Source organism: Pseudonaja textilis, chromosome 14 (genome assembly GCF_049901715.1).
Source record: "Pseudonaja textilis isolate UNSWEBS1 chromosome 14, rPseTex1.2, whole genome shotgun sequence".
Taxonomy (NCBI): Eukaryota; Metazoa; Chordata; class Lepidosauria; order Squamata; family Elapidae; genus Pseudonaja; species Pseudonaja textilis.
The window spans coordinates 9,497,754-9,517,112 of NC_142003.1; the positions used below are offsets into that span (position 1 = coordinate 9,497,754).

At 43.8% G+C, this 19,359-nt stretch overlaps 1 protein-coding gene across 3 annotated transcripts in view; it reads right to left on the bottom strand.

Moving 5' to 3' along the window:
• RAB11FIP3 (RAB11 family interacting protein 3) overlaps positions 1-19,359 on the bottom strand; it is a 67,893-nt gene that overhangs the window by 16,469 nt on the left and 32,065 nt on the right. For 2 of the 3 annotated variants that reach the window (XM_026704167.2, XM_026704170.2), the window contains exons 4-5: positions 12,995-13,179; positions 3,014-3,190 (exon numbers count right to left, since the gene is read on the bottom strand). In XM_026704167.2, the coding sequence (XP_026559952.1) occupies positions 3,014-3,190; positions 12,995-13,179 (362 nt within the window). Of the gene's footprint in view, positions 1-170; positions 306-3,013; positions 3,191-12,994; positions 13,180-19,359 lie in introns of all 3 variants that reach the window. The other variant, XM_026704165.2, reaches the window with a different exon arrangement.

Below are 19,359 nucleotides of genomic sequence, written 5' to 3' on the forward strand. Positions count from 1 at the left end.
AGAACGACCGTTCAGGCCAGCTCAAGAAAATCTGCTGGCGTGCAATTTATTTTTTTTCTTTTGAGGTATCAAAAAGCAAGGACTTATGCTCGACATGAAAAAGAACACCACGCACTACACACACGGCTCATGCTTTTAAGAAAGGAAGTGCCATGCCACAAACCGGTTACCTATTCATTTCAAGATCACTGAGGCGGGCGGAAAGATCTTCCAGGCGGTTGATCTGTTTATGGCACTGGCTACAGTAAAACTCAAACACCTCCTCAGTGATAATGCTGTGCAGTTTCGTGGCAAGCGGGTTGGTGCTAGAGAAATCACATGTGCACGTTAAGTGAGGTCTTTTACACACACAAAAAGGACGTACAAGGCCAAGCTTGGGTGGCTTACAGAAGTTTTTTTTTTTCCAAAAACGAATTTTTTTTGAAAACTATGCGTGCAGGGGGGGGTCCTTGGTGCTCTCTGAGCTTGGTGGCTTCCTTGCCAACGTTTCATGAACCAACGAGGTAACGCTTAGTTGGGTCATGAAATATCTATATGTCAGAATAACGAGAGTTGGAAAGGAACTTGGAGGTCTTCTAGTCCAACCCCTGCTCAAGCAGGAGACCCTATGCCAGGGGTCAGCAACCTTTTGGACCTCAGGGACCACCAAACTCATAATTTTAAATCTATCTCAGACAAGCGGTTGTGCAATCTCTCCTTCAAAACCTCCAGTCCGGGAGCATCCACAACTTCTGGGAGGCAAGTTGTTCCATTGGTTAATGGTTCTCACGGTCAGGAAATTCCTCCTTAGTTCTAGGTTGATTCTTAGGTTGATTAGTTTCCATCTGTTGCTTCATGTCCTGCCCTCAGGTGCTTTGGAAAATAGGTTGACCCCCATAATCTTTGTGGCAGTCCCTCAAACACTGGAAGACTCCTCTCATGCCACTGGTCCATCTTTTCGTTAAACTAGACCTACTCACTTCCTGCAATCGTCCTTCATATGTTTTAGCCTCCAGCCCCCTAATCACACCTGTCTCTCTTTCCCTGCACTCTTCCCAGAATCTCAACATCTTTCCTATATCGTGGTGACCAAAATTGGATGCAGTACTCCAAGGGTGGTCTTCCCAGGGCATTATCAGTATAGCTGGTGCTGACAGTGTTAAAAAAATAAACAAACAGAAAAGATGCATTATTATTTTTGAAAGCTGGCTTGTGACTGACATTCCCTTCCAGGGAAATAAAACTTCTGAAAGCCAACAGGCTCAGTCGAAGAAAGGTTAATTGTGAAAACCGCAGTCATCAAACAACGCAGTTAAGCAGGCAAACTGCTGGGAAAACAAAAAAAATCAATCGTGGGATCTTCATTCATACTGTTTTGTGAAGGAACCAGACACCAGAGAAAACACTCACCTTCCACTGAACACAGCAGAGAAACTGATCCCTACGAACCGCAGGAGATTCACACCCTTGGAACCAAGCATTTCACACTCCTCCCTGGGCAACACAACCCACTTTTCCAATCCTATCTCCCAACAAACCTTTTGCTATAGAAATCAGAGGTTTCTTTCTTCCCCCCCTGGATTTTTCCCGGCTGTGGGTCGGTTCAAACTGAAGTTGTCTGGTGGGCATCACGTTGGAGAAAACAGTGTGTGGACAAGGCCTGGTTTCTGAGTAAGCCTTTTTTTCTAGGAATCATAAAATCCTAGGGCTAGAAGGGATCTTGGAAGTCTTCTAGTCCAGAGGTCTCCAACCTTGGCAGCTTTAAGACTTGTGGACTTCAACTCCCAGAGTTCCTCAGCCTGAGGAACTCTGGGAGTTGAAGTCCACAAGTCTTAAAGCTGCCAAGGTTGGAGACCCCTGTTCTAGTCCGACCTCCTGCCCAAGGCAGGGGTCCTTATATCATTCTGGAGCACCCACAACTTTGGGATGCAAGCTGTTCCATTGACGAATTGTTATCCCTGTCAGGAAATTTTTCTTTAGTTCTAAGTTGGATCTCTCTTTAGCAAGCTTCCATCACATTGCTTCTTGTCCTGCCTTCTGGTGCTTTGGAGGACAAGTCAAATTGGAAGGCAGTTATCATGCCTTCCCCCCTACCCTCAATTCTTCTCACCATTAGATTAGACATACCTAAAGTTCCCTTAACCATTCATCATATGGTTTAGTCTCCAGACCCCTTATCGTCTTTGTTGCTGGGTGCACAGTGGCTTCATTCTCATGCCTTGATGACATGAAGAGGAGGAGAGATCTCCAAGGCTGAATTTGGCTCTCCCAAGTCTTCTCAATTTTGATCACACAGTTGCTTCTCTATGTTTTAAAGTTAGATTCTGAATTACTCCTCCCCGTTTGAGGCACTGAGATAGTTTAAAGTCCCCATCATTTATTTCATGTATCTACTGATCCGCCTCAAGACCAAGAGAAAGTTCATGAAGTATCTAAACCAGTGGTTCTCAACTTGTGGCCTCTGGACTCCTGGAGGGCCCCCCGTAATGTTGTCACGGGACTGCGAAGGCTTGAAGAAATGTTACGATTTAAATCTTGAGTTAAGTCTTGGTGGTCCGTGGTCACAAAAGTTATTTAAAAGGGCTCTGTGGTGAAGTAAAGGCTGAGAACTACTGATCTAAAACACACACACACACACATGAGGTAATATATATTCCAGGAGATCAATCAATTTTGGGGGGGAGTGTAACTGCAGCTGGATTATAGCACAGGAGTGAGAAGGATTAAAAAATCAAAAGAGGATTTTCCCCAGGCTGGGCTAATCCAGATTATCCCACTTCCCCGGGTCTGTTTCAGATTCTGAACAGAAGTCATGCAAACTCTCTCTCTCTCTTGGACTAAGGAAAACGTCATAAGCACAGGCGACATGTAAACATGAATACACAGACACAACTTTTCCCTCTCGATTATCCTAAAGATGCCTTCTTTGGTGTGATGTGATGTGGGAGCGCGTCAAAAAACAACAACCCCACCCTAACTGGATCTGAAAGCAAAGCTGAAGGCCACTGGTTCATGCCTTATGTGCTAATAATACCTGGGAGAAAGGAAAGACGAGCTACTGAAGCCACTTTCTCCATTGCACAAGCTGTCCGAGAAAACGTCCCCCTCATTCCCTTCTCCGTAGTCCTCAAAATGCTCCTCTCCACTGATTACAGTGACGATAGAGTGGCTGTTGACATCGGTGGTCAAGGACAAGTCATGAGGGTGGGATCTGTTGGAGGAAAAAAGAAGGATCAAGGCATCAAGAGAGGGCATTGGGAAGAGGGCACGGTACTTCGCAAAATGTTTACATCATTGTGACGTGACAGGGAGGCTGATTCTGTTAATTCCATCACCCGACACAACACTGAACAGTGTTTTTCGTGGACTAATGAGCTACAGGGAGGTGTAGATCTCTAAATTCCCAGGTTTAATCCTGGTTCGTGTAGAGCAGGAGTCTCCAACCTTGGCCACTTTAAGCCTGGTGGACTTCAACTTCCAAAGCTGGCTGGGGAATTTTGAGTTGAATTCCACCAGGCTTGAAGTGGCCAAGGATGGAGACCCCTGGAGTAGAGCACTAGCATTAGCAATAGAACTTAGACTTATACACCGCTTTCCAACCTTCTCTAAGCAGTTTACAGAGTCAGCCTCTTGCCCCCAACAATCTGGTTCTTCATTTTACCTACCTCGGAAGGATGGAAGGCTGAGTCAAAACCTTGAGCCAGTGAGAATCAAACTGCTGGCTAAGGGCAGAGTTAAATTAACAATATTGCATTCTAGACACTGCGCCACCACGGCTCTTTGCCACACGGCAATGTTTCTTAACCTCGAAGACATGTGGACTTCAACACCCAGTATTTCCCCAATCAGCTGGAAGTCCCACACGTTTTCAAGCTGCCAAAGTTGAGAAGCGTTGATCAATTTGGAAAAGACCATTCCAGCAATCTGGGATTCAGTGTGACCTTGGCAGCAAAGTGCTGGTTATTGAACGCCTTACCGAAGGCTGCTGGGCCACAACCAACGAAGACACGGAATCTTGTTAAAAGAAAAATATGAACAGTGCAGCACATCTGATGTGACCAGGATCTAATGCTTGAAGGGAGGACACTCCCTTTGGATTTACCTCCAGCAGTTTTCTTTCTAAAAATGAAAGAAGCTCTTAAAAATACACAACCCCCTTTGCAGAATCCGTGTGTTGTTCCACACTGTACCGTCAATGTGGGCTGAATCCTCGCCGCTTTCATGTACACGTTACAGTGAAATGTGCTTTAAAGTGCTTCTTTTTAATCCCAGCAGTAGCATTTTACAAGCAGCAGCCCAGCTGAACGTGGTACGAAGCCTCAGGTTTGATTCCTGGTATTTACTACATAAAAAGGACTTAAAAAAATAAATAATGGAACAGCCTGTCTTTCTGGTGCCAGTCAAAGGAGACAGCCCTAGGCTACAGAAGAAAACTAGATATATATCTTCTGGAATAGCAAGTGGTTTGTGGTGTTTGGCACGTGCAAAACAGCAAGTTTTTCACCAGGCGAAACAAAATACTTTCCTCTTATGGGTTGAGAGATCACACAAAACAATTGCTTTCTTGTCTAAATCACAACTGGCTGGTTTCATACATCACACCAAGCCTTAAGTCACTATTTGCTAATTCATACAGTATGCGAAGATTTCTCATAGTAGAATCAATTCTAGATGTACAAGAAAACTTTTCCAGAAGTTTTTCTAATTCAAATTCAGAATGAAAAAGAATTTTTAAAATGCCTCTGTGCCTGAGGCTGCATGGTTCTGAGTTTTACTCCATTCAAAAACAGGAAACTGGTTTATCTATAAGTCCAAACATGCTAATGTCTGCATTATTTTTGCATTAACGGACAAAATGGTCTTGTTATCCTCCGGAAATGTGGAGAATGAGATACAAATTCCAACATCTTCCCATTCTCCCAATGCTGATTAAAAGTTCCATCCAGAACAGATGAGATCATTACCCGAAGATACAGATAAAAACAAACCAATAAAACAAAAGTACATATATAGACTGGGTGAAACCAGGCTCAACAGCAGTAACCGTGAGAGGGATCTTGGAGTCTTCGAGGACAACCAGCTAAATATGAGCCAGCAGTGCGCAGCCGCCGCCAAAAAAGCTAATGCAATCCTAAGTTGTATTAACAGAGGGATACAGTCAAGATCAAGGGAAGTACTAATACCACTCTATAAAGCCTTAGTAAGACCACACCTAGAGTACTGCATCCAGTTTTGGTCACCACATTATAAAAAAGGTGTTGAGACTCTAGAAATAGTACAGAGAAGAGCAACCAGGATGATGAGGGGACTGGAGACTAAAACATATGAAGAACGGTTACAGGAATTGGGCCTGGCTAGTCTAGGGAAGAGAAGGACCAGGGGAGATAGGAGAGCAATCTTCCAATATTTGAGGGGCTGCCCCAGAGAGGAGAGGGGGGTCAAGCTATTTTCCAAGGCACCTGAAGGCCAGACAAGGAACAATGGATGGAAACTGAACAAGGGGAGATTCAACCTAGAAATAAGGAGAAACTTTCTGACAGTGAGAACAATCAACCAATGGAACAGCTTTGCCCTTGGAAGTTGTGGGAGCACCATCACTTGAGACCTTCAAGAAGAGATTGGGCTCCCATCTGTCAGAAATAGTGTTGGGTCTCCCACTTGGGCGGGGGATTGGACTAGATGACCTACAAGGTCCCTTCCAACTCTGATTATCTGTAATCTGTAAACTCCTACAAATAAAATGCGGAGTAAACTGAAAACCCCGTATGACATAAAAATGTTGTTTGGTGGTTTGGGAGAAGAGAGAGAGAGAGAGAGACTGACTTAATATTTGCTCTTAAAAAAACAACACCATGTATATAGAACTGCTTTGTGGCACATTAAGTTTCCAGTATGTACTCCTCTGCCCATTTGTCATATATGTAATGGACTTCAATAATCGAAATAATAAGAACAATACAACAGAGAGTTAACAATTGTTGATACAACCAAAGAAAGTCCGGATAGTGGACACGGTAGTTAGTACTTGGAGACGGCAGAATAGAAGAGAAAGAACTGGAGAAAAATCACAGAATGCAAAGACTCACAAACAGAAGTAGAACAACAGCGGCAAAAGAGATAGCACCAATAATAATAGGCGCCTTGGGTGTAATCCCAAAACAGCTGGAGCAGCCCTTGAGCACCCTTGGCATTGACAAAATCCCCCTCAGTCAATTGCAAAAGGCAGCTTTGCTTGGAACATCCTGCGACAATACTTTTAACACCATCAAACAGCAACCTCTGACTATCTCAGGTCCTTGAGAAGGAATCAATGGGTGGATAAAAATGCCAAATCCGATCTAAACATCTGGCTGGTTGTGTGACAAACCATAATAATTGGCAAAGATGAAATCAACATCAGTCAATTTCAAAAGGCAGCTTTTTCCGAAACAGATGACATCCTGCAATGGTACCTCTAATACCATCATACAACACCTGCCTCTCCTGGATCCTTGGGAAAAACTCAATAGGTAGACAAAAATGCTGAATCTAGTTAAAAATATGGCTGGCTATGTGAACAACAGTGATTATTAAAAAGAGTAATTTCCGTAGATGTGGCCAATCCCAGGGGCAGCAGAATTCAGGGAAAAGGATTGGAAAAAATATTTCAGAATGTAAAGATCAAATTATCAACACTGGTAGACAACGAAAACAATATTGCAAAGTCACGTCTACAGTTATCTGACATCAGGCAAAATAACAAAAAGATAGAAGAAACGTTTACAAGAGCTAAATATTTCCAGCTACTATATATCAACCACACATTTACCAAAACAAAACAAAATTTTACCTTATTGGGCAGATATATTACATTGTTACTTGGATATTTCCAATTTATAGTTTCCTACTGTAGATAGAAATCCAATTTTCAGAGAGCAGCAATCAAAAATGTTTGCCTGTTCTTTGTACTGCATTATTAAATGATCAATAAAAACATCTTCATTATATTGGAGCGATTGCTTCTTCTAAGACCAGCCTGTTTGATTACACAACGATCAGAAATATGTCTATACTATAATTTAGGAAGAGTTACTTCTAGAGAACCAAATTAGATTTGATTGGACCGAGAGATGAAAAGCATTTTCCTGCTTCAGCAAGGATTCCCTGACTCATCGAGGAATATTTAGTGAACTGTCAAAACAAGAATTATCTCAAAACACTTCCTGGACATCAACAAACGCAAGAATTTCTAATTAAAACAATGTTTAAGGAAGGAGGAAATAGTCAAGGCCAGATGGATGGGTAAAAAAAGACTGTAGGAAACAAAAGAGATAATATAATGTGAGAGATCTGAAGCTCATTTGTCACAGACTGCAGATATGCTGCTGGCACCGCTAGCACTGATGGTGTTACCTAGTTTGGTAATGAAACATCTGGGGGAAAAAACCCACCAAGCTCAGAGAGTACCGAGGACCCCACAGATCAACCCTGAGTTACATATATTCTCCTTTATCAATAAGTACAATATTCCTTCTTATTTTGACATCTGATGATAGAATGTCACCTGCTGACTACCGGTACCGAGTTTAGAAGAGGCTGTGGGGACGTATCTTTGGTCTTCAAACTGAGCATGATAGAAACCGTACACTTGAGATGACGGTGAGCTTCGGAGCCAAATGGGGGAAACTCTTGTCTTGTCCAAATGCCTTTCCAGTTATTATTGTTATTAGTGTACGGCATGGGTACAGTAGCCAAGAGATCACAGTGCTGTTGCAGAGTGGTAGCTTGGCTTGCCAAGGTACCATGTTGTAAGACATACATGCGTGCTTCCCAAGGTGCACCAAAGGAAGGTGAGTTAGTTTCACACTAGAAAGAAAGGCGAGCGTCACCAAGGCCCCTTTCCCTTCCTGGAGCGGCCTCGAAAATGGGCACCGTAACAAGGAAGGTTCAGAGCCAGCAGGAATCTGACTGCCTGCACAGAGCACCAGCTCGCCTCACCACCAAAGTGGTACCTATCTATCTACTTGCACAGAACAGGCTTTCAAACTGTTAGGGGGACCGAAGCTGAGGCAAGTAACAGGAGCTAACCCTGCCACGCAGAGCGAGAACTCGAACCACCGGAGTTGATTTACCCTCTCCAACATCATTAAGCCTCCCCTTTTCCGCTGGAGTACATGTAGTCTTTGACTTACAAAGGTTCACTTTAGTGACTGTTCAAAGTTACAACGGCACTGAAAAAAGGGACATGACCCTATTTCACCCTTATGACCGTTGCAGCATCCCCATGGTCAAGTGATTTAAATTTGGATGCTTGACAACTGACTCGTATTTATGATGGTCGCAGGGTCCCAGTGCCGTGTGACATTCCGACAAGCGAAGTCAATAAGGAAGCCAGATTTACTTAACAACTGTGTCACTAATGTTGTTTCACTTAACAATGGTGGCAAGAAAAGTGGTAAAATGGGGCAAAACTCACTTAACAAATTTATCACTTAGCAACGTACATTTTGGGCTCAATTGCGGTCGTTAAACAGAGGACCACCTGTACGCCCCACAAAATTGAAGCGATGCCCGTATCCAAACCAACAGCTATGCCGCAGATCAGGCTTTGTCCTACAACACCGCAATCTCTCCTGGGAGGCCCTTCTGCCAACTCTTTTCCCCAAAACGTTTCATCCATCACTGCATTGCTGAGGGAACACGAAGCTTCAAGTCCAATTGCTGGCTTGCTTTTATTTTAAATTCTTTATTTTGCAGGGCTTAGAGAGGCCACTCCAGTCTCAAAGGACACCAGCAAGCTTCCCTCTTTCAGGATGAAAGTTAGAAAGGAAAAATAAACAAGAACTCTTAATTTCAACTGCTGCTGCAAAAAGCTTCAAACATCCTTCAAAACCCAAAGCTAATTCAATCAATTCCCCTTCCGGAGCTTTCTTACGCGGACAGTTTTTATTTATTTGTTTTTATTAAAAGTTTTTTTTTTTTAAATGAAAGCTAACAAGAACAAATATAAAGGTAAAACAGAGAATGAGAAAAGGCCTGAAGGATGAAAAATAAATATTTCTTTGCAGCAAATATAAATACAATTTAAAAAACAGCTCTCCCTCTAGGCTTGCAAAAAGAAAAGCTCTCTTTTTCCTATTATCCTTTTCTCCTCCTCCCTCCCTGTTCATCAGAACCATAAATCACGACCACCTTTTTTCCTGTTTCCTGTTGCAAAAAAAGTCTATAAGGGACTTCCAGTCCATTATGAACATAAATATTGTCCTTTACAGGCAAGACAGTCAGAACGCAAAGCATTACAAAAAGAGAAAGAGCTATGACGGAGAAAGTTCACCCGTCAAAGGGGGAAAAAAATCATTGCAAAAAGAACCCCAAACAAAACCCTGCGAGATTGTTTACAAGAGACAACTAAGATAGGACTTTGTCTTTACTGGTACATCCAGGCTAATAGATATTAGATAACAGATCACAGATAGTAGATATGGAGAGCCAGTCTGGTCTAGTGATTAAGACACCAGGCTAAAAACCAGGAGACTGTGAGTTCTAGTCCTGCCTTAGACCTGAAAGTCAGCTTGGTGGCCTTGGGCCAATCACCAGGAGCCTGTGAGTTCTAGTTCCGCCTTAGGCATGAAAACCAGCTGGGTGACTTTGGGCCAATCACCAGGAGACTGTGAGTTCTAGTTCCGCCTTAGGCATGAAAATCAACTGGGTGACTTTGGGCCAATCACCAGGAGATGGTGAGTTCTAGTTCCGCCTTAGGCATGAAAACCAGCTGGGTGATTTTGGGCCAATCACCAGGAGATGGTGAGTTCTAGTTCCGCCTTAGGCATGAAAACCAGCTGGGTGATTTTGGGCCAATCACCAGGAGACTGTGAGTTCTAGTTCCGCCTTAGGCATGAAAACCAGCTGGGTGACTTTGGGCCAATCACCAGGAGACTGTGAGTTCTAGTTCCGCCTTAGGCATGAAAATAAACTGGGTGACTTTGGGCCACTCACCAGGAGACTGTGAGTTCTAGTTCCGCCTTAGGCATGAAAATCAACTGGGTGACTTTGGGCCAATCACCAGGAGACTGTGAGTTCTAGTTCCGCCTTAGGCATGAAAATAAACTGGGTGACTATGGGCCAATCACCAGGAGACTGCGAGTTCTAGTTCCGCCTTAGGCATGAAAACCAGCTGGGTGACTTTAGGCCAGCCGCTCTTTTTCAGCCCACCTCACAGGGCTGGTGTTGTGGGGAAAACGGGAGGAGGAAAGAGCATTAGGTATGTTCACCCCCTTGACTTGTTTATAAAAACAACCAAAGCAGGAAGCCAAACAAAATCAAGGAATCCGTAAAAAGCAAATATTCCCAGGAAGCTTTTACAGTTCTCCTGAGGATCAGAAGCATCATTCGGGCTCTGAGGTTCCAGCAAACTACACGACCCAGAACGCCTAATGCAGAGGCTGTCCTCTGCAGGGCATTCCCCACCAATCCCAACAACCCAGTTGAGCATCCTGAGGACCACAAATCCCGCCGTGGTGGTTCCTGACACTCCCCAACCTCCTAGTCCCCCTTCATTTGGAGGGCGACGGGCGCACAAAATAAACAGACCCCCCGTGCCACCTTGAGATACCTTCCCACCAGCTCTTTGCTTCTCTCCCCCTTTCATTCCGATTGAAGTCGCACCTCTCGGCTGACACACCTGAAAGTTTTCAAGTTTTAAAAGCAAGTGCAAAAAAACACATACAAAACAAACAAAACTAGAGTAGGAAAGAAAGAAAAAAGAAAGAAAAAGGCAAGCATAAAAGAGAAAAAACTAAAGTGCAAAAAGAAAAAAAAGTGACAGAGAAATAAAAAAAGGTCTAAAGAACAGGCTTCCGAATTATTTTTTTTTAAAAAACAACACAGCTATAAGTGCCACTGTAGATTTACCCCTTTCTCTAAATCCACCCCTTGACTCCCTCCTTTTTATCCCCCATCTTATCTAAAGGGTCAAAACCGTAGATTATAAGTCCCAACTCCCGGCTATTTTCTGTTTTATGCAAAAAAAAAAAAAAGTCCATCAAGGGTTTCCAGTTAGCAATAAACGAACGGTCTTTTATCTAATCTGCCCGATTTGTTTCTTCCTTGTGTTGGAAAATTCAACGATGCTCGTCACCCGCGAATCTTGCAAGGACTGGAGGCCCCCAAGGCCAAAAGCAGCTTGAAGCTGTTGACACCCACTCCCCATCTTAGCTCTAAACCCAGCTGCCCATACCTACCTCCCCAGAAAAGCATCCGTACCCCAAGGCCGTATTTTGCCAAGAGAAGGTCTGCCACAGACTTTAAGCTGGCAGCCTCTGGACAAGGAAAAGACCTCCCTGCACTAAAGCCGATTATGGGCTCAGTGAGGCAAGTAAAGGAATCAGCAACAACTTAAGCCCGCCGGGCAACCAATAAGGAATGTCCCGCTTGGCTTCTGGAGCTTTCTCTGAACCCTTGGAAGACAGCAGGCCAGGCAATGGGGGGGTAGGGTGGTGGAAGGTTGGGTGACCAGCAGGGAGAAGGACCTTCAAGCATGGAGGTTCCTGGAGAACTACCTCACAGGTTGGTTGTGAGGGGAGAAGGAAAACACGTGAATCTTTTCATGTTTGTAAATATAAAATCGGTAAAATATGAAATCAAAACATGGCACTTTCGGGTGATTCTCCTCAGAGAATCAATGTGCTGTAAGGGTCAACGGTGCTTGAAGGAGTTTTGGGCCTGGCAGGGTAAAACCAGATCAAGAATAACAACCCAGATCGAGTTAGTTTTACTTAATTGTAAAGCTACGTTGACAGACTCTTGCAAGTCTGAAAGCATAGCCCTTGAGTTACGACCATAACGGAGCCTGAACATCACAGGTCGCAGATTAGATCACCCGTGTGACCGATCCAATTTTGCCACATGCCACAGGCTGGTATGACCCTGGAACACAGCAAAGGCCATAAATGCGAGATTCTGTCTTTGAATCAAAGTCCCCCCCGCTCAAGTCAATTGCTGGATGGAAAGGAGAAGAAAAGGAATAACTCCTCCCCGCCTACACCTTGTAGCTCACAATATTTTAATCACTTGAGTTGTATAGTTTCAAAATACAGAATACAGAAAAACAGAGTTGGAAGGAACCTTGGGGATGTGTCCTGCCCCTGTCAGAGACTGAATCCGAGGAGGAAGACGAACAGATGACAGGGAGTGGGAGTGTGGAGGAAACTGGGGAAGGGCAAAGTCCAGCTGGGCAGAGCAGGGAAGAGGTAGAACAAGGGAGAGGGAGTTCAGTGGAAGACCCAGGCCCACCCGGTCTTCATCCTACGGCACATCAGGGAGGAACAGAGAAGAGAGCAATGTGAATTGCAGGGCTTATGGGGGAGGAAAGGGCCCTGATTCCCTTCATTAGCTGCAACTGGGAAAGCAGTGTTTAAAAAGGCAAGCTACGCACAGCAAAGTTGCTAGAAGCAAACCGTGAGTTATCTTTGTTTGTCGAGGCTTAGCTGTTTCACCAACTGTGTATGTTTTGTTGGCCTTTGAAGTCTGCAATTCCTTATCCTGCCCTGTCAAGTTAATTGCTGCAGCGTGGTTTGTGTGGATTTTTATTTACAGTTTGTATGCACTTTATTTTCGGACTGAATTTCCTCCACTTAAAGACTCTCTCTCCTTCTCAACTCTTGGGAGAGATTTTTCTCCAGCCGAAGGTAACCTGGACACTGGGGGCAAAGTTGGAGGTACTAAAGGGACTTTTCTTACTTATGTGACTGTGTTGCCTTTGTGCCACGCCCCTTTGGGTCATCACAGGGGTCTTCTAGTCTAACCCCTTGTTCAAGCAGCAGATCTAATATTATTCTGTCCAGTGAAAACACCAGTGATGCAGCACCCACAACTTCTAGAGGGAAGCCCTACCACTAATTGTTCTCACTCTCGGGAAATTTCTCCATATAAAAATATGGTTGGGTTTTTGTTTTTTTTTAAATCTTTGGGAGCTGCCCAGAGTTGGCTGAAAGATGGGTGACCGTATAAGTCTTTCCAATAACAAGTCAATAAATACCCATTCTCCGTTTCCTCCGGCTCCATGATTTCCGAATGCACCGTGGAATCGACCGCACTGTCCGTCTCGACTTCGTCGTGCATCTCATGATGGACCAGCGTGCTGGTGTCCTCATCCGTGAAGGTCTCGCACTCGCTGTAGGTGCTCTCTGAGCCCATATACGCACTGTCGGTCACCTCATTGGCCTACGGAAGGCAAAAAGAGAAACAGATATTGATGAAAAGACTGTGTTAACTCATAAAACATTCCTATGCCTGTTTTAGTAGTTGCCATTAAAAGGGGGGGGGGAGGAAGGAAATCTGGAAGAGCAGTGCAGGAAAGCGGAAGTACATTCAAACTCTTCATCTTTAAAAGATTGTAACTAAGCTACCAGAACTTTTGCCCACAAATATGTTTAATTGGAGAACGTGAAGGAAGAAACCCAGCCTGTGAATGTACTCAGTTGGAGAATCTGATTTATGACACACCCAGCCAGGGATGCGGGGGAGAAACAGGGTCACAGGGGACTGTGAATTACGTATGCCAGAGTTGGCTTCATATAGGGCAGTGCCAGTATGTCGCCTCTAATGAATCCTTTGAAGTCGGTTGAAGTTTGTCTCGAGAATCTTGATTTAATTAGGGCGATTGCTGGAATCCTGACAGACTGTATCAAACACAACAGACTGGATGACTCTTTTAACATGGAGCACATGGAGTACTGATTCAGAGGACTTTAAAGATGAATATACAATTGAAACCAGAGAATTTTTTTTTCTTTTGGGATTGATGGGCAAACGGTTAGGGGAAAAAAGTCACTGAGTTTTGTTTTTTTATAGATGGCAACTGCAGTGAGATTATTGTACAAAATGGAAAGATCTGGCATCGTGCACAGCAAGAGGAATGATGGGTGAAAATGATGGAACTTCCTAAGATGGTTAGATTTTATTTCTTTGATCAGAGAAAAGACAATTATCAAAGTTTATTAGCGACTGGAAGCCCCCCTTGTAGATTTTTTTGCAGGAAACAAAAAAGAAATTACGATTTATGTTTGCGATGAATAGAGAGGACAGATTATAAAAAGAAGACAGTTATGTTGTAATCACGGGTACATTTATAATTGTATTTTTAACAGCTATAAAGAAGATCAGAAGCTGCTTCTAATTTTTTAATTTCTTTTCTATTTCTTTTTTATTTTCTCCCCTTTCTTGAACTTTTACCTTTCTCTTTGATTTTTTTTGAATTACTTTGCATTCATTTTGATGTTCTTTTTAAAAGCATTTTAAATAAAATTATACACAAACAAGAAATTCAGAGGCATTTCTTCCCAATACTATAGAAACAATCTCAAAAATAACCTTATTGCGCCCGATTAGGTACGAAAAAAATCTTGCCAATGACTTTTGAAGGACCCCTGGGAGAAAACCCAAGCTAAACCAAACCAAACATCCTTATCGGGTTCAGAGAAGGGCTGCCTTAAAAATAAAGCAGAGAAGTCTACTTAAAGGTTAGTAAGACCACTCGCTTGGGAGCCAATGTTGACCAACTGGAAGTCACATGTTCAACGGTCAATTGGAGGGAGAAAATCCAGCAAGTGAAAGATAACAGCTCATAGGGATTTCCGATGGTTCAATGAGGACTATTTGTATTCTAAAAAGGGGGCCCAGCTGGCTGGATAGCGTTCTGCTCCAAAAGATTGTGCACACCCATGTTTCGCTGTAACTTCTGTCCTGGATCCTGGCAGATCAATTATTTGTTAAAATACTTTTTTGGGTTCCACAGAGAGTTCAGGAGGGAGGGAGGAAAAAAAGAAAGAAAAAAAAGGAAAGGAAAAAAGAGGGAAGGAGGGAGGGAGGGAAGAAAGAAGAGGAAAGGAGAGAGGAAAGCTGAAGGAGGGAGGGGGGAAAGAAGGAAAGAGGGAGGAAAGAGTTGAAGGAGGGAGGGAGGGAGGGAGGAAGGAAGGAAGGAAGGAAGGAAGGAAGGAAGGAAGGAAGGAAGGAAGGAAAGAAAGAAAGAAAGAAAGAAAGAAAGAAAGAAAGAAAGAAAGAAAGAAAGAAAGAAAGAAAGAAAGAAAGAAAGAGAGTTTCCAAAGCTACGTTGGCTCTTCTTTTTTGTTACAATAAACTCTTTTAACATGCTAAAGAAAAAAGTAGATAAGGAAGACATGGCTCCCTGGGATTTGCTTCTTTGGCCGTCCAACTCTCCATTCTATTTGAGACAGTGACATGCAGAGCCTCAGAGCAATGTCCAATGTGACACTTTCAAAGTGGATGCTCTGGGCCCAACTGTGCATTGGCCACATCTTGTCTTTAGAAGGACCGCTTCTGGGTTGCTTTGGCCCCATTCCAAGACGCAATGCAGAAAGCTTGCCATAAAGTCAACCGGCCGGAAACAAACATTGCTTGGAAAGAGAACTGGGATCTCAAATCCCTCAACGGGGCAGCCAAACCATGTTGTGATGTTTTCAAGGCAGAGGAGAAAGCACGAACACTTTCTCCAGCAAGGGGTATTAGGATGGTGACAAGATTCTCATTTTAGATCCTGGAGATAGCAAGATGCCACACGACTAAGAACTGCTGACCATTTTGGTTTAGACCAGTGTGGTCCAAACTTGGCCATTCAAAGATGTGTAGACGTCAACTCCCAGAATCCTGGGAGGCTGGAGAGAGGTTGAACTGTCTAGCTAACACACCTTTGACCCCAAGCTCCTCCATTTACTGGTAATATCACTCTACTAACTACAGCATACAAAACATTTGCTAGAGCAATACTCGAATACAGCTCATCAGTCTGGAACCCGCATTACGTATCTGATATTAACACAGTTGAGAAAGTCCAGAAATATTTCACAAGAAGAGTTCTCCACTCCTCTACTCATTGCAGAATACCTTATGCCACCAGACTTGAAATTCTAGACCTAGAAAACCTAGAACTATGCCGCCTTCAGTCCGATCTAAGTATAGTATATAAAATTATACATTGCAATGTCCTACCTGTCAATGAATACTTCAGCTTCAACCATAACAATACAAGAGCACACAATAAATACAAACTCAAGGTAAACCGCACCAAACTCGATTGCAGGAAATACGACTTCAGCAACAGCGTGGTCAATGTCTGGAATACTCTACCTGACTCTATGGTTTCTTCCCCAAACCCCCAAAATTTTAACCTTAGACTGTCTACTATTGACCTCACCCCCTTCCTAAAAGATCTGTAGGGGGTGTGCATAAGCGCACCAATGTGCCTACCGTCCCTGTCCTATTGTTTCTTTTACTTTTCTTATATGAATCCATTTCATGTATCCATAACTATGTTTATAGTTATGCCTGTTATCTTGTAAGCGATTGATAAATCAAATACATTAATTAAAATTAAAATCAATTTACAACTCCAGGAAGGGTCAGCCGTTTTCCTGGGCAACTGTTTCGTGCCTTTGGCAGGTCCGCCTGGAAAGGAGGTTTTTGCACTACCAAGACTCCTGCTGACTCCACACATTTCGGCTTCCCTAATAAATCCTTCCTTCCAGCAACTGCAGGATTGTTAAACAAACCCCCGGTTTTAAAATGATCGGAGGGGAGAGAAGCAGGATACGGAGATATGGACTTCTCGCTTCTCGGAATTCGAGAGTTATGAAAGAAATAAACCCGAAGAAGGAAAAGGAAGCTGGTCCCAATGATAGGCATGCCACTACTCTGCTGTACCCCTGAAGTTCTTGGGAAGAAAGAATGCCCCAAAGACACCTTAATACAACCTATAAAGAAACCCAACCATGGTCATTTACTGTATTCCAACAAGCGATGCGTTTGTGCAAGGCATGCACCTCAGCAGAACAACCCAAAGGCAAGCAAACCAGTTTGATCTAGTGGTTAAGGCACCAGTCTAGAATCCAAGAGATGTGGGTACAAGTGCCACCTTAGCCATGAAAACTAGCTAGCTGCCTTTGGGCCAATCACCAGGAAATGGTGAGTTCTAGTCCCATTTTAGGCATGAAAGATAACGGGTAGACTTTGGGCCAATCACCAGGCGACCAGGAGTTCTAGTTCCACCTGAGCCCTGAAAGCCATCAGCTGGGTGATTTGGGGCCCGTCCCTCTCAGGGTTGTTTATTATTATTATTATTATTATTATTATTATTATTATTATTATTATTATTATTATTATTATTATTATTATTATTATTATTATTATTATTATTATTATTTTGACAAATCATCCCCTGGAATAAAATCAGGAGTCATCTAATGATTCCATGAGCCAATTCTATCTGGCCAAATCCAAGACTGTATTTCAAGAAAAAAAATGATAATTTCTTCAGTTCCTCTCAGGGGGCGTACCTTCACCTAGCCAAAGGCTCTAAAACACCCACCCACCTCGCTTCTCACATTTGATAAGCTTTAGATATTCAGTGGCAGAAGAGGCGAAACCTGATGAAGCCTGCAACTTCCCCCCAAAATGCAAATATTTGTTCCCTCCAGGAAGAACAGCTGTTAACTTTTCATTTTCAAAACCCATGCAAAATTGCACACGACAAAAGACAAGCTCTCTAGGGCCGCCCCCCCGCCCACCCCTCTTCTTCCAGGTATATTCAGACAACACGCTTCTTACATCAAGGAGAACAGTTCTTTCTTTGACTCTTGCAGGCTAACCCATCCGAAACCGCTGTGGGCGTTCTCACAACAGGCTCCATTCCTGAATGAATCCATTGGTGGGGGTTCGCACAATACCTTCAGCCGCCTCCCAAACCCTAACCGAACGACATACTCACCAAGCGTAGGACATTATACGCGGACACCACGGAGTCTTTCAGTAACCTGGTTCAGCAATTCACATATAAGCCCGGTCGGTCGAAAAGTGCTGTTTCCCACTCCTCCTCGTCCGGCTTCACGGAGCACAGCCCTTTTCCTGACCTCAACAGGATCCACGGTGCGTTTAACTCTCCAGCTATTTCAAACCAATGATTTACCTGGACTGGGTTGCTGTGTCCAACCTGCATTTCCCACCCAACCTGTTTCTCCGTTGAACGGAGAGTCAACTCTTCTTTTTTCTCTCTCTCTCTCTTTCTCCTTTCTACCTCTGGAACGAGGAAACCCGTGTTTTTTTTAAAGTTACAACGTGCTGCCTAAGCAGATTCAAGGAAACAGCATTCCGGCTGATTTCCTACCTTTTTTTCCAAGCAGGATGGGGAAGTCCAACAGGCCAGTAACCCGTTCAGACTTCAAAGTTTGCCTTCGCTGGGCTTCCTACAGAGATGCCACTTGGGCTGGGCTCAGAACCACACAGCCCATCCTAGCAAGACCTGATCAGGATTTTAAGTTACGGAGGGATTCGTGGTTATTTGAAGGCGCCGCTTTTGCTGCAAGCGCTAAAAGTTTGCACCACCCCAGCTTTCTGTTGAACAGAATTAGGAGGAGGAGGAGCGTGAGAATCAAGAAATCTAGACCCAAACAAACATATTAGGTTGGATTATGGGGCTAGAAGGTAAAATTTAGGAAGAACGGTTGCAGGAATTGGGTATGTCTAGTCCAGAGAAAAGAAGGACTAGGGGTGAAATCAAAGCAGTGTTCCAATATCTCCGGGGCTGCCCCAAAGAAGAGGGAGTCAAGCTATTTTCCAAAGCATCTGAAGGCAGGACAAGAAGCAACGGATGGAAACTAATCAAGGAGAGAAGCAACTTGGAACTAAGGAGAACTTTTCTGACAGTTGGAATAATTAACCAGTGCCACAGCTTGCCTCCAGAAGTTGCAAATGCTCCAACACTGGAAGTTTTCAAGAAGCGATTGGACCACCATTTGCCTGAAATGGTGTAGGGTTTCCTGCCTAAGCAGGGGGTTGGTCTAGAAGACCTCCAAGGTCCCTTCCAACTCTGTTGTTCTAAGTTCCAGTCTCTCGAACAGAGCTGTTTTTTGTTCTTGAGCAGTCGTGGAGTAGCTGTTCTCTTCTCCCACTTCCCAGTCTCTGCCATTTGATCGGAACAATTCGGTCCTTGAAACGAAAGGGAGTTTTTCGTTTGACCTCTGGGACAGAACAAGAGAAAAGGCGAACACGGGCGTTTGTTCACGAAACTTCTCCATTTCTAGACGTCCAGTGGGGAGCGACATTTGGAAGAAAGGGGAGAAATGGGAAAGCGATTGGCCGTCACATCTGGTGGTGGAAAGTCTTCTGAATATTGCTGGACTTCCAAGGTTGGCTGTTCTTCTGCCAAGGGAGGCTAATGCATGTTTGGACCCATCCCAAATTAGATAAGCCTGCTGGAGCCAATATTCAACACCCTACCTGGGAGGAGGGAGTTTGGGGGGGGTATAGGAGGGAGGAATCACCTCACTGGATGGGTAGAGAGTGAGCAGAATGGGTGTGGTGCAGATCCCATCAGCTAAAGAGCGTTGGATG